General features: G+C 39.4%; 1 protein-coding gene across 5 annotated transcripts in view; it reads right to left on the reverse strand.

Moving 5' to 3' along the window:
• Positions 1 to 9256: 9256 nt before the first annotated feature.
• LOC144076966 (lysine-specific demethylase 2A-like) overlaps positions 9257 to 16687 on the reverse strand; it is a 156819-nt gene continuing 149388 nt past the window's right edge. For all 5 annotated transcript variants that reach the window (XM_077604365.1, XM_077604363.1, XM_077604364.1 and 2 more), the window contains one exon: positions 9257 to 9787. In XM_077604365.1, the coding sequence (XP_077460491.1) occupies positions 9609 to 9787 (179 nt within the window). In that variant the 3' untranslated portion in view covers positions 9257 to 9608. The remainder of the gene's footprint in view (positions 9788 to 16687) is intronic.

Genomic DNA, 16687 nt, shown 5'->3' on the forward strand with positions numbered 1-16687 from the left:
GACCCTTACCACCCTGGTCACAATCTGTTCCAGCTGCTGCCCTCTGGAAGACGCTATAGGTCCCACAAAGCACGGACAAGTAGGCTTAAGGACAGTTTTTTCCCCACATCCATCAGACATCTAAACTCGCGGTAACATAACACACATTCCCTTCTGCGGTAATATAAAAAGAGGTTTTGGGTGGTGATCTGCCTCCTACTAGCTGACTGAAGTAAGGTAAGTGGAAGACAGTGAGAGGTAAGCGAGAGGTAAGCGACCTGTATCCACAATAGCAGAATGCCAATTACAAGTCCGTACTAGATTTAGGTCTTTTGCCGAGTAAACGTAGCTTATGGAGAAGCACCATCAATTTCGTCACACGCAGTTTCTGCGTGTGATGACAAGTAGGCTTTTTGTGTTGTGATAACTACAACAGGGGCCTATGTCCGATTATTATTATTATTATTATTATTATTTTCCCGGCTGTAACAGGCTTGCTAGCTTCGGAGTTGACCACCCTTTCTTAATGATGTCCATTTTTTTCTGGAAAAGTCTGTCTGGAAAATAGCTTTGTGAGCAAACAGAATCCATTTGTTTTTGCTTCTGTCGGCCATTGTGGGTGGAGTTTGGGATCTCGGCTGCCTCGGGTACTGCTTTGGCCCGCCTACTAGCCAATCATAGTTGGTTAAAGCAATGACATATCCCAGCCAGCAAAATGCTAACGCCTATGAAAAATCATTGTGGGGTTGCCAACTCGAAATCTGATTGGTTAAAAGCAACAGTCTAGTTTAATGCAGCAGACCCCGCAGAACTGATTGTGAAGGCTTTGAGGCAGATCTGATCTGGCAACAAATAATGGCTGAAATGTGATTGGTTAAATGTTTCAATATGAAAACACATCTGGAAGCAGTGCAACCAGGGGGAAAAGCAATGAAAGGAAGCTAACAGACCATTTGGAATAATAAGTATTGATGGACAAAATATAATATGAGATCAGATATTTCTTAGGCCAGCAGAGAAGGCCTTGAAGGCCCTGACGGCCCGCCACTGCGTTTTATAAGGATTATAGGTTAATTTATTATTGTTATTAGAACCTATTTTGTTAAATAGCTCCCAAGCCATTTGACAGATTGACACGGAATTTACAGAAAAGATTGGTAATTACCTTGTTTAACGAACACCTTTTAGTTTTTCAATAACACATTCCATGTATCAATTAATAATTTAATACTATTATTAGCACCTAATATCTTCAATAGCTCCCAAGCCATTTGACAGATTGACACAAAATTTACAGAAGAGACAGGTCATTACTTTATTTTAAGGAATACCTTTTGGTTTTTCAATAATAAATTACATTTATAAATTATTAATTTATCACTGTTATTAGCACCTATTTTGTTCAATAGATCCCAAGCCAATGGACGTATTTACACCAAATTTACAGAAAAGATAGGTATTTACCTTCTGTTTAACGAATACCTTTTGGTTTTTCAATAACACATTCCATTTATTAATCATTCATTTAGTACTGTTATTAGCACCTAATATCTTCAATAGTTCCCAAGCAATTTTATGTATTGGCACCAAATTTACAGAAAATATAGGTAATTATCTTCTGTTTAAGGAGCACCTTTTGGTTTTTCAATAACACATTCCATTTATTAATTATTAATTCATGACAGACCCCCTGTTTGCACAGAGGAAACTGCAACAAAACTAAAAATAAAAATTAACATCAAAACCTTCAGTATGGTAAAAAAAACTTGCAATTTTGACGAAGACACAAAAGAAAAACAACATACTTTAAACACTACATTATGGTAACAAAAACCTAGAAAGAAAATATAAAAATAAAATCCTCTTCGCTCAGATGGTCCCCTTTCGAATTCTTTTTCCCGTTCCTCCAGCAGTCTGCGATCACAGTGTTGATCCATCAACAATAGAAGTCCACATTCACAGAAAATAAACCATGGGTCACAGACAGCATTTCATAATCTTCCATTAGAACAGCATCAAAACAATCATGTGAAGGAGAGCTGGTAGGAGAACACTGAATGAGAAAATCATACACAACAAATGATTGAGTAGCAGAAACATTCGAGTTATTAATACTAAAAATAAAACTCCTAATCATAGCTTTAACACATGCAACAATACAGCAACGAAGAAGTAAAAACAAGAAGAATAAAAAGTAGTAAAAGAACCCAATAAAGAAACCACCAAATTTTTCCATTTTGCAACAATGTCAAAAGCAATGCTAATTTTGTATAAATGAGTAATGAATAGTGCCTATGATAGAATTCAACAGTATATGACATTCACACCTGAATAGACACTACTTTAAAGAGCAATATCAATATTAGAAAAAAATAAACCATGCAAAGGGAACTCTTCAGCCAGATCCAATCAGCTGAGGCAAACTGCTCATCAAGACGCACGCATGTGTGAAAAAACACAAAGATCCTCCACTCCTCGGAGCCTTAAGCATAAAATGTGAGCAAATGATTAAAAATGCAGACTTTAAACATATATAACTATCACATACCAAAAATGACATCAAAACATATCAACCTCTGTTAATTGCATTCTAACAGTGTCGTAACCTAATTATAAAGTTATTTTCCTTGCCATTCAATTTAATTCTCAATAGATGTATTTGTTATAATTACCATTGCTTGTTCAAGAGCCTCCAAGCAGAATAATCTCTTTTTTTCCTTGTCCAATGTTCTACACAAATTTCAAAGAAATCAGATTGTGCTCCATTGTGATAAGGCTGGAGTTTCCTTGGCTGTGATGTCTGTCACCCCGCTTACAATCACAGCTTTTTATGCCTCCATATCTCCATGTGTTGCCTGTATAAACAATCAACAGTTGTTAATTGTTTGGGAGAATCCCCAGGGGGGAAAGTTCAAAGCATAATAAATTCATTTGAATTTAGTCAGTTAATTATATTCTATTTAGCACCTTACCACCTGGAGATTCCAAAACAGCAGCTGTCTTCAAATGTAATTTGATTCACATGTAATGTAATGAATCAGTATTTTAACAAAAATAACAGTCATTTTCATCATATTAATTATACAATAACAAAGTACATTCATTCATTCATCCAATTCTCTTTTGTATCACTTATCATAATAAAATACACAACATTTAAAATTTTGGTGAATAATGTGTCTGGTCACTTAAATAAACGTAGCGTGTTTCTTAATTAGAATTATCTTAATAGACCAATAAACAAAAATCACGATATTCTTACTTATTCCATCACTATAGTTTGTGAAAATCTAAATGCCTAATCTGGCAAAATTAAGTATACTCGCTGGTAATCTATTATGATCATTGCTTTCTTGTTAAGATCGAGAACTATATTTGTTTTTTTTTCTTTTCTGCAACTACACAAATTAACTACCTAAACATACTAAAAATAGGAAAAATACAAAAGGCAAACCGTGCTGCTTTCTCCTCAGGAAAACAGCTTTCTCGTTCTCTGCAATCGTTACATTCACATCAATTAATAATCAGAAACAAATTTATACATTTATAATTCCTAATATAATTGAACCACTAAAATGTAACCACCCCTTGTTTGTCAGGTTTAATAGTTTAAGACTGACTACATAACTGTGCCCTTTAGACCAATTAAAGCCCATTACTTATAAAATGCACACTAATCAAGAAGTTTCAATTCATTCAATAATGTGTATCGCGTTGCATATTAAACCGAGATGTTTGAAATTCTAAATACCCCAATCTAGTATTGTTTTTGTTGTTGTAAAAATCTAACATACCATTGTCTTTGTAGTTTGTCTATCATCTCCTATAAAACTTTCTTAATCAATATTTTTTCAATAGTTAGGCATGAAATAAAAATCTAGTAACATTTCTATCCATTGCCCATTTCAACATCAAAAGATAAAATTAATTGGTAGTTAATTTCAGAAATTAATTGCCAAGTCAATTTAGTTACTTGCATATGAAATCATTTTGGATAAATGTAAAAGTGTCCACTAAAAGCCTGTCTAGTTCGGGATCCTCCTCTGCCTGCCTCGATCGACAGTCAGGAACAAAGCCACCAAACTCCTCCCTCTGGGCATCCCTACAGTGATAATTGAATTAGCTTTGTAAAGGTGTTACCGAAAGCAAAATGAACCCAAAGTCAGTAAAGTTCAAAAGAAGAGAAAAATAAAAAACGCAAAAAATCAAATGAAGATATTAGAGTTTTAAATCAAAACAAATATTGCTTTAGCTTTTTTGTCAACATTGAATTTGGAAGGTTGATCTTGTCAACATGTAATTACACGAAGGATATTCATCCTCTATTTCCAATTGATAGATCTGACCACATGTCCCCTTGTGGCTAATGAATTAAATTCAATAACCAATTTGAACTTTAAAACAGCAACTCATCCACCCAAGCCAAAATCAACCCCCTCCACCTCTCTCTCTCTCTCCGTGCGGCGACAGCCATCCAACAATTTACCCCAAACATTCTTTTATCCGAAAAACACTTTCTTTAAACAGCACAATTCTCAAAATTCTGAAACCAACAATACAAACCTCGACACTGCAATGCAATCCTATTAATCACTTCTCTCAAAGCAATCAATCACCATTCTACTCTTCAAACCACTTTTCCATTTTCTTTCTTACTTCACCACTTTCTTTATTTCCAACTGCTGACTCGGCTCTACTCTGCTCATCTGCCCCAAGTTGTCTCATTCATTTTATACAGTCTAGTTATTCATTCCATCCAAATAATTCACCTATATTTTTCCTCAACCTCTGAACTTCCCATATTCTTAGTTTTTTTTTCTTCTTCTTTACACGGGTTTTCAAAGTGCAAACAGTAACTCTGATCGAGTCACACAGTCCTGTTTATTTCGATAAAAGTGTACGAGTTTTTATCGGCGCTTATTCACCTAGAAATAGCGACTTTGTTTCAAAAAAGCATGTAGCTTTTCCGGCGCGATCACACAGTCCGCGACTTTCACGCGTGGTCAGACGAAACAAAAATCGAGCTGTTTGGCCACAATGCTCAGCAATAATGGAGAGGAGTGGTCAAAGATTCAACCAGAAGCTTGCCAGAAACTTGTGGATGGCTACCAAAAGCATCTAATTGAAGTGAAAATGGCCAAGGGACATGTTACCAAATATTAGCGCTGCTGTATGTACAGTTGTGGTCAAAGGTTTACATACACTTGTGAAGAACATAATGTCATGGCTCTCTTGAGTTTCCAGTTATTTCTACAACTCAGATTTTTCTCACAAGAGAGCAGCAAGTTAACATATTTCTGGTCAGGCATACTCATTGAAAATCCTTGCAAATGCTCAATGAGTGAGTTTACACACTTAGAGAAGGTAAATAAATTCAAGCTAGTCTATTAGGATCCAACAGCCGTTTCTGGCCACCATGAAAAAATTCAACTCTCCACGATGCACGGTTTGGATAAACGTTGCGTGAGAATGTTAACATAAAACATCCACACGTCCATAAATCATGCTTTATCTGTTCTATAATCCTTATAAAGCGTAATTTATGGATGGATGTGTGTGTGCATCAGGAAACTCGCCGGCGGAAATTCTTCCAAAAATGATGTTTGTAAATGACGTGGAAAGGTGTCCTACCTTACAAATCATTTGGGTCAGCACGGCCAGCACAATCGTGTCTCGCCGTGTCGTTCCGCAACGACAGAAAAGTGTTCCGGGGGACACCTGGAAACTCGCTGGCGGAAATTCTTCAGAGAATGACGTTTGTAAATGACGTGTAAAGGCGTCCGACCTTACGACCAATCAGCCACGCGATGCGCTTAGGCACATCATGTAAAAACGACGATTCATAGATCAACTCTGAGTTTACACACTTAAAGAAGTTTAAGAAATTCCATCACTCATCTATTGAAAATATGCAGTCACTCTTCTAATCTTATCCGCACAGTTCCTCAGTAGTCTGGAGCTGAAGAATAAACAGTAACAGAGTACAACACCCTCAACTCCGTTTCCAGCCTGGTAATCGCCGACAACTCTTCCATCTTATCGGGGAGGGATCTCACTTTCCCCATAATAATAGATGGAATTGGTCTCAAGCATCGATTCTTCTCCCGGCACTTGTGTTGCTCTTTCTGCTGCGTATCGTTCACAGCTAATCCCATGTGTATGACAGCGGAGGCATGGCTGAATGGTTCCAAAAAAGAAGTAGCAGAAAGAAGCCAAACTAACATAAGAAATATTAAAATGTAATTAAAAAAAGATAGAAAGGCTGTAAAACACGAAAAACAAATAAGAGTGGACATAGCTACTGCCACCGGTTGCCGCCTGACGGCGCCATCTTGAAAAATAAAATAAAAAACATTTTTTTTAAATTAAAAAAGGGGCAATATCAGCTGTGGGGCCCGCAGAAAATAGGGAGGCTCGTTTGGCCAGGTGTGATAAAAAGTCTTCGGCCAATTCAGCTACTGGGGCTGGTCAGACTTACGCTCAGCGTAGAAGTGGCGAAGAGCCGCTAAGGCTATGGCAGCTGCTCGGGCTGATGAGACTGAGGAACTGCGTGATATTCGCATTGGCCGAATGGCTGAATCAACGACAGCAGGTAGGGCTGTTTTGGTATCCTACTGATACTTTGGTTTAATTGAATTGAACTGCTGAATTGTTTCTCCTATCATATCCGTACATTTTGCTTGATTGATTTGAAGTGCTGAACCTCACCTAACCCATTTTTCAAAACAGATTTTTTTTAATAGCGCAACAATTGTCTTTTGGTTCTAAACAAGCAGGGGGGCCCAGAGACTGTGTACTTATCCGCAGCATAAAGAAGCAATGGCTTGATCCAAACTGGGAAGGACCCAACTAACTAAACCAATAGCCTTGAAAATAGGAAAAATAAGAGACAACCCAATACTTTCTATTGCTGGCATACAAAAGACAGAATTTTGTATTTTTAAAACTTTTTTAAATTCCCAAAAGTTTACATTTTACAAGAAGAAATATTCATAACGAATATATCAAGTGGTTAGCGTGCTGGGCTCACAGTTTTGGGGTCAAGGGTTTAATTTCAGGTAGGTCCTCAATGTGTGGCATTCGCGTGTTCTCCCAGGGCTTGCGTTGGGTATTCTGGTTTCCTCCCACATCCCAAAAACATGCATGTTGGCTGGTTGAACACTTTAAATTCCCCTTAGGTATGAGTGTGACCATGAATGGTTGTCCATCTCCTTGTGTCCTGTGATTGGCTGGCCACAAATCCAGGGTGTCCCTCACCTGGTGCCCGAAGTCAGATGGGATAGGCTCCTGCCAGCCCAGGGAGAACATGAAAACTCCACACAGGAGGACCGACCTGGGATCAAACCCAGGACCACAGAACTGTGAGGCCACGTGCTAATTACTCATCTGCTGGGCCAAGATAAAATAAATGTGTAATTATCCAAGCTCTATAGTGACTACTTAACAATGTAGCAAATTCTTTCAATTGCTTTAGTTTTGTCCCAGGGAAGGATATTTAAAAAGCAGAAATGAGAGGGGTGTAGTTCCTTCTCTGCCTCTCAAACAAAAATGACACACTAGCACAAGGCAAGGATCACGTGGTTCATATAAGCCTTATATGAACCACGTCATCCTTGCCTAGTGCTAGTGTGTCATTTTTGTTTGAGAGGCGGTGAGGGGGTCACCAAACTACGGCCCGTCAGCACATTTGGCCCGGCCCTCTGAACAATACCAGAGATGCTGTCAGATTTTTTTCCTATTTGGCCTCCAGAAAAAAAATCCTAGGCCCCGCCCTGTCAAAGAGAGAACAGAATAATGGCGAAAAAGTTAGGTAAGAGAAAAATTGATTCAGAATGCAGGGTATTTAACGTGGAGTGGACAAACGATTATTTTTTTGTTTAATGCAAAGAAAAGGCTGTTTGTCTCATCTGTCAAGAGACGGTGGCGGTATTCAAAGAATACAATCTTCGCCGACACTATGAATCCCGTCACAAAGACAAGTACAATAGCTTGCAAGGCCAAATACGAGCAGACAAACTCTCAAAGCTAAAAAGTGGACTACTATCTCAGCAGAATACATTTGTACGCCAAGCTCAGCTGAACCAGGCATCCGTTCGGGCCAGCTTTCGGGTTGCTAAACTGATAGCAAGCAGCGGTAAGCCTTTCACTGACGGAGTTTGTTAAGAAATGTATGGATGCTGTCGCGGAGGAGGTGTGTCCCGAGAAGAAAGATGCATTGAATGCCGTAAGTCTGTCAGCGAGTACAATGACCAGACGCGTTGAAGAAATCAGGAGTAATGTATATGCCCAGCTGCAGCAGAAGACGAAAGAATTTGACTTTTTTCATTAGCACTGGATGAAGCACGGACGTGCAAGACACAGCGCAACTGCTCATTTTTATTCGTGGAGTTAGCGCAAACTTTGAGATATGCGAGGATCTGGCAGCCCTCCAAAGTCTCAAAGGGACTACAACGGGAGAGGATATTTTTGACAAAGTGTGCCAAACCATGCAGAAGTTGGACCTGGACTGGTCAAAGCTAGCTAGCATCACGACTGACGGGGCTCCTAGCATGGTGGGCGAAACTCGCGGTCTAATAGGACGCATGAACCGGGAGTTGGAAAAAAGGGGTCTCACCACCCCGCTTCGAGTCCACTGCCTAATTCACCACAAGCACTGTGCTGCAAAGTGTTGACGTGGGATTCTGTAATGAAGGTTGTGGTGTCGTGCATAAACTTCAGAGCAAAGGGAGAAGATTGTGCATGGCACAACAGAAAGTTAGTGTTCCATGGCTTTTTTTCTATGAAGAACCCAGAGAGAGTTATTTAGTTATTATTTATTTCATAAATAGTGTTATTTATTTCCTGTTTTTTCTGTGAAGAACTCAGAGGGTTATTTAGTTATTATTTATTTCATTAATAGTGTTATTATTTGTTTCCTGGCCTTTTCTGTAAAGAACCTGGAAAGGGTTATTTGGTTGTGTGGCTTTCTGGAAAACAATAAAAAAAATTAAGCTCCCCTACGATCGTCACACTTTTTCTGTTACAAACTGACACCGGCCCCCATCAGAGAAGGGAAAAGTTATGTGGCCCTCACAGGAAAAAGTTTGGGGACCCCTGATATAAGGTCTAGGACTAATAATGCACAAAACTAGGCACTCAAGTAATTAGGGGAGAAGAGATAACGCGAACTAAATGTACTCAAAGTAGTAGAGAACCACACCAAAATTAAAAAAGGATGTGAATTAACAGATGCTGCTGACAGCGGCATGTAACAATATCAAAGAAACTGAATTCAATGTCAATTGTACATTAAGTTCCATGTTTATTGGAATTCAAATCTATTCAGACTGAGCCAAAATATAAACAGAATACATTGGTTTGCATCCCATATTTCTGGAGATGAACTCAAAGGTCTGACACATCAACACCCACGTTAGGCTGTTTTATTCAAATAATGCCCATGAATTCAAATTTGAGTTACAGTTTAAAATAAACCATTCACTAATTTCAAAAATGTTTGCAAACATACTTGCCTTTAGCTAATCATAACAAAAATGAGTCATTTCTTTCTTACCTAGACATTTACAATCTTAGTTTTTCAAATAAAAAACTAAGGAGAGGCATTATAATTTTGACCAAGCAACAGCCTGTTAGTTAAGACATTGAATGACCTTCTCCTCTATCATACAGTAAAAAAGGTGTGAAAGGTCAGAGACGAAGACATTGCAGGCTTGAATACTGATGTTCTTGCAGCCTCTTAAGTCCACAAGAGTTAGAGAGGGGAAGCGTTTCAAGTAGGGCATGCATCCATCACTGAGCTGATGACAACCTGTTTTTGCACACAGACAGAAGCCATTATTAATTGTTTCAGCAGTTTTCTAGGTTATTATCTTAGCCACAGAAGTAGTATAATTTAAAGAAGTACTTGATTAACTGGAGGAGAGAGAACACTTTGGTTTAGTGCACACCAAAGTTCCATTACTTTAAGTGAGAAAATACTACCGGTGCCATTTGCAGGTATACTATTAATGCTAGTAAAAAAATAAAAAATAAATCTGTCTATACAAAGATCACGAAAACAATTATTTCAGGAATTCCATTTCAAAAGTGAAACTTCTCTAAGGTTTAGGGACACTTCGAGCCATTTCAAATTCAAACAGTTTTCCATGCACTTTTTGAATAAAAACAAACAAACAAAAAAATGTGCATAATTCCAGCCAACCAAACAAAAATCACACAATGAACTCTCGGACACATTTTTGCCAATGTGATCAACCTCCAATACATCCCACACCAACCTCTTTTATAATTTTATTGTCCCAAATTAAACACTATCAATAAGCTGCCATCAAAAAGTTTGCCTACCCCTGGTATAGACAAACTTGCCTCTTTTGTACTATTATTGTCCCAAATTAATCACGGAAGACTATGAAAATCCGGATCGATTTGCAAACAAAGTACAGTACCTACAAGCCATTGCATATAATTTGTAAGTTTTACTGTTTTAATAAAAACTCCCATCTGTGAATTCCCTTTGTACATAATTTGTAAGTTTGTATTGTATTTGTAATTTTTGTACATAATTTGTAAGTTTGTATTGTATTTGTAATTTTTGTACATAATTTGTAAGTTTGTATTGTATTTGTAATTTTTGAGTGACCGGATGATTCGCCTAAAGACGTTTCGCCGACGGACAGGTCGCCGAATGGACGTTCCGCCGAACGTTCATTCGGCCAAACGGCCGGTCGGCTGAATGAACGTTCGGCCGAACGTAGGTTTCGCCGAAACGGGATTCGCACGCTCGCCCCGCCCCCGGATCGTGTGTGTACACATTTTTCAACCTCGGCCTGCGGGCCATATACGGCTCGTTAGGATTTTTAATCCGGCCCGCCGCCGAGGGAAGTGAATTCCTTGGTAAACTGTTGCGATGATGTCGCGATGGGGCAAAAAAACGTCTATATACGTCCATTCGCCAAACGGCTCAAAACGCTCTCAAATTCGGTCAAATCCAGCCGAAAACAGCATTTAATGATTAAATACAAATACTGGAGCTCTTTGGACATTAAAACCGAGCCCAGGGAAGTGAATTCTTCTGTAAACTGTCGCAATGGAGGCAAAAAAAACGTCTATATACGTCCATTCGCCAAACGGCTCAAAATGCTTTCAAATTCGGTCAAATCCAGCCGAAAACAGCGTTTAATGATTAAATACAAATACTGGAGCTCTTTGGACATTAAAACCGATCCCGGGGAAGAGAATTCCTCGGTAAACTGTCACGATGGGGGCAAAAAAACATCTATATACGTCCATTCGCCAAACGGCTCAAAATGCTCTCAAATTCGGTCAAATCCAGCCGAAAACAGCATTTAATGATTAAATACAAATACTAATATTTGTATTTAATCATTAAACGATGTTTTCAACTGGATTTGACCGATTTTGAGAGCATTTTGAGCCGTTTGGCGAATGGACGTATATAGACGTTTTTTTGCCCCCATCGCGACAGTTTACCGAGGAATTCACTTCCCTGGGCTCGGTTCTAATACTAGTATTTGTATTTAATCTTTAAACGCTGTTTTCAACTGGATTTGACCGATTTTGAGAGCATTTTGAGCCGTTTGGCGAATGGACGTATATAGACAATTTTTGCCCCCATCGCGACAGTTTACCGAGGAATTCACTTCCCTGGGCTCGGTTCTAATACTAGTATTTGTATTTAATCATTAAACGCTGTTTTTGGCTGGATTTGACCGAATTTGAGAGCATTTTGAGCGTTTGGCGAATGGACGTATATAGACGTTTTTTTGCCCCCATTGCAATATCATCGCGACAGTTTACCAAGGAATTCCCTTCCCTGGGCTCGGTTCTAATACTAGTATTTGTATTTAATCATTAAACGCTGTTTTCGGCTGGATTTGACCGAATTTGAGAGCATTTTGAGCCGTTTGGCGAATGGACGTATAGAGACGTTTTTTTGCCCCCATCGCGACAGTTTACCGAGGAATTCACTTCCCTGGGCTCGGTTCTAATACTAGTATTTGCATTTAATCATTAAACGCTGTTTTCGGCTGGATTTGACCGATTTTGAGAGCATTTTGAGCCGTTTGGCGAATGGACGTATATAGACGTTTTTTTGCCCCCATCGCGACAGTTTACCGAGGAATTCACTTCCCCGGGCTCAGTTCTAATACTAGTATTTGCATTTAATCATTAAACGCTGTTTTCAGCTGGATTTGACCGATTTTGAGAGCATTTTGAGCCGTTTGGCGAATGGACGTATATAGACGTTTTTTTGCCCCCATCGCGACAGTTTACCGAGGAATTAACTTCCCTGTGCTCGGTTCTAATACTAGTATTTGTATTTAATCATTAAACGCTGTTTTTGGCTGGATTTGACTGAATTTGAGAGCATTTTGAGCCGTTTGGCGAATGGACGTATATAGACGTTTTTTTTTGCCCCCATCGCGATATAATCGCGACAGTTTACCAAGGAATTCTCTTCCCTGGGCTCGGTTCTAATACTAGTATTTGTATTTAATCATTAAACGCTGTTTTCGGCTGGATTTGACCGAATTTGAGAGCATTTTGAGCCGTTTGGCGGATGGACGTATATAGACGTTTTTTTTGCCCCCATCGCGATATCATCGCGACAGTTTACCAAGGAATTCTCTTCCCTGGGCTCGGTTCTAATACTAGTATTTGTATTTAATCATTAAACGCTGTTTTCGGCAGGATTTGGCCGAATTTGAGAGCATTTTGAGCCGTTTGGCGAATGGACGTATATAGACGTTTTTTTGCCCCATCGCGACAGTTTACCGAGGAATTCACTTCCCTGGGCTCAGTTCTAATACTAGTATTTGCATTTAATCATTAAACGCTGTTTTCAGCTGGATTTGACCGAATTTGAGAGCATTTTGAGCCGTTTGGCGAATGGACGTATATAGACGTTTTTTTTGCCCCCATCGCGATATCATCGCGACAGTTTACCAAGGAATTCTCTTCCCTGGGCTCGGTTCTAATACTAGTATTTGTATTTAATCATTAAACGCTGTTTTCGGCTGGATTTGACCGAATTTGAGAGCATTTTGAGCCGTTTGGCGGATGGACGTATATAGACGTTTTTTTTGCCCCCATCGCGATATCATCGCGACAGTTTACCAAGGAATTCTCTTCCCTGGGCTCGGTTCTAATACTAGTATTTGTATTTAATCATTAAACGCTGTTTTCGGCTGGATTTGGCCGAATTTGAGAGCATTTTGAGCCGTTTGGCGAATGGACGTATATAGACGTTTTTTTGCCCCATCGCGACAGTTTACCGAGGAATTCACTTCCCTGGGCTCAGTTCTAATACTAGTATTTGCATTTAATCATTAAACGCTGTTTTCAGCTGGATTTGACCGAATTTGAGAGCATTTTGAGCCGTTTGGCGAATGGACGTATATAGACGTTTTTTTTGCCCCCATCGCGATATCATCGCGACAGTTTACCAAGGAATTCTCTTCCCTGGGCTCGGTTCTAATACTAGTACAGACGCTCCCCTACTTACGAACATTCAACTTACGAACAACGGTACATACGAACATGTCTGCAAATTGCGTTTAAGTCCAAAAATGTTCGCAAGTCCAATTTTGTATTTCCCCTTTTTCGGAGTAGTACTTCTTTCCGCCGCTAATACCGACGCCTGGCGCTGTGAGAGCTCAGCTCACCCAGCATCTACCTTCTTCGTTGCAATGCGGAAGTGCGTGAATGTATCTCCAGTGTGCAAAGAACCTTTTTCATTTGTATCATTAAATATCTCATGCATCCAATATTGAATATGGTTGGTAAAAAGCTAAAGGCTTCTATTGAGGGAGTTGCAAGGAAGAGGCAAGCCATTTCATTTGAAACGAGTGGCAATAATAACGAAGCTTGATGCGCGTCAGAAAGTGGTGAGCGTTGCACATTCAGTACCATTTATAAACAGAAAGATCGAGCAGCAGGACCCAAATATTGAACGTTGCACAAAGTTTGCAAATCAATTGAATGATGCCATACAGTGCTACTGCATCATTTATGATGAAAAAAAGAAGAAAACTGTGCAATCGTCATTAGGTCGCTTCTTTTGGCCAGTTTCTAATACATAAATCTATCTCTCTCTCTACAGTACTGTACATATTCTCTCCATTTTATTAAATGTTTTTTTTTCAGTACAAACCAATGCGTGTTACTTATACAAGCCTTAAACATACAAATGCACTTATATAAACCTTCAATATACTTATATCGGCCTTAAACATAAATTATAATACAAAATATAGCACTAAATCAACTTACAAACAAATTCAACTTATGAACAATCGCTCGGAACCAATTGCGTTCGTAAGTTGAGGAGTGTCTGTATTTGTATTTAATCATTAAACGCTGTTTTCGGCTGGATTTGGCCGAATTTGAGAGCATTTTGAGCCGTTTGGCGAATGGACGTATATAGACGTTTTTTTGCCCCCATCGCAACAGTTTACCGAGGAATTAACTTCCCTGTGCTCGGTTCTAATACTAGTATTTGTATTTAATCATTAAACGCTGTTTTTGGCTGGATTTGACTGAATTTGACTGAATTTGAGAGCATTTTGAGCCGTTTGGCGAATGGACGTATATAGACGTTTTTTTTGCCCCCATCGCGATATCATCGCGACAGTTTACCAAGGAATTCTCTTCCCTGGGCTCGGTTCTAATACTAGTATTTGTATTTAATCATTAAACGCTGTTTTCGGCTGGATTTGACCGAATTTTAGAGCATTTTGAGCCGTTTGGCGAATGGACGTATATAGACGTTTTTTTTGGCCCCATCGCGATATCATCGCGACAGTTTACCAAGGAATTCTCTTCCCTGGGCTCGGTTCTAATACTAGTATTTGTATTTAATTATTAAACGCTGTTTTCGGCTGGATTTGGCCGAATTTGAGAGCATTTTGAGCCGTTTGGCGAATGGACGTATATAGACGTTTTTTTGCCCCATCGCGACAGTTTACCGAGGAATTCACTTCCCTGGGCTCGGTTCTAATACTAGTATTCATATTTAATCATTAAACGCTGTTTTTGGCTGGATTTGACCGAATTTGAGAGCATTTTGAGCCGTTTGGCCCATGGACGTATATAGACGTTTTTTGCCCCCATCGCGACAGTTTACCGAGGAATTCACTTCCCTGGGCTCGGTTCTAACACTAGTATTTGTATTTAGTCATTAAACGCTGTTTTCGGCTGGATTTGACCGAATTTGAGAGCATTTTGAGCCGTTTGGCGAATGGACGTATATAGACGTTTTTTTGCCCCCATCGCGACAGTTTACCGAGGAATTCACTTCCCTGGGCTCAGTTCTAATACTAGTATTCATACACCCCAAAGTTATTGCACAGAAGGGATTGTGTGTCGGGCTAATGCAAGTTCAGAGCCCTGAGGGCTCTGGGAAAAAAAACACTGAATATGGTAAGGACATCAGCAGGGCAGGCTGAGGACTTTTAACATACTAAACAAAATTACATCTGTTCTCTATGTTTAGAGTTTTAGATTTTGGGTGACCTAAGCGGCATGGTGTCAGCTGGTTTGATGAAGTTGTGACTTACCTATGAAAAAAACACAAGTCACGCCCCTTGCTATCTGTGCACCCCTCCAGGATGCTGCTCCTGGAGCAGGTGATGGTAAAGAATATGAAAGCTTCCTCGACCTTGTTGATGGTTGTATGGCTTTGCTTGCGGTTCTCAATGGTCTCCTTGATCCAGCGCTGATGTTTGTTTTCTTCAGGGCAGATGACTCTGGGCTTTTGTCAGTCCATGATGTGATTTCCCTGTGGTTGGTGAAGCCTGACTTGTGGTGCTCCTGTTGTGCTTGTTCTTTTCGTGCTCTTGTTTGTCTCCCTGCTGTCTCCTCCTCACACTTTTTTTTCTCAGTTTTTTTAAATGATGAAACTCCCCGTTTCTCTAATGTACAGTGGGGCAATTAAGTATTTAGTCAACCACCAATTGTGCAAGTTTCCTACTTGAAGAGATTAGAGGGGCCTGCAATTGTCAACATGGGTAAACCTCAACCAAGAGAGACAGAATGTGGAAAAAAACAGAAAATCACATTGTTTGATATAAAAAATATATATTTACAAATCATGGTGGAAAATAAGTATTTGGTCAATACCAAAAGTTCATCTCAATACTTTATGTACCCTTTGTTGGCAATAACGGAGGCCAAACGTTTTCTGTAACTCCTCACAAGCTTTTCACACACTGTTGCTGGTATTTTGGCCCATTCCTCCATGCAGATCTCCTCTAGAGCAGTGCTTCTTAGGAAGCCACTCCTTTGTTGCCCTGGCTGTGTTTGGGATCATTGTCATGCTGAAAAGACCCATCTGCGTCTCATCTTCAATGTCCTTGCTGATGGAAGGAGATTTCCAATCAAAATCTCTCGATACATGGCCCCATTTAGTCTTTCCTTTACACCAGGGGTCTCGAACTCAATTTACCTGGGGGCCGCTAGAGGCCGAGTCTGGGTGAGACTGGGCCGCATCAGGATTTCCACAAGAAAAGCACTGATAAAACATTCCAATGTTATCAAATATCTTTATTTTTTAACAAAAAATAATGAATTAAATAAATTAACTTAAAGATGAATAAAAAATAAATCAATCAGTAATACAAAACCAAATAATACTAATGAGCATACAGTAGATATACACTGGCTGGCTAAGTAGAGAAAATGAATTATT

This window comes from Stigmatopora argus, chromosome 7, assembly GCF_051989625.1.
Source record: "Stigmatopora argus isolate UIUO_Sarg chromosome 7, RoL_Sarg_1.0, whole genome shotgun sequence".
Taxonomy (NCBI): Eukaryota; Metazoa; Chordata; class Actinopteri; order Syngnathiformes; family Syngnathidae; genus Stigmatopora; species Stigmatopora argus.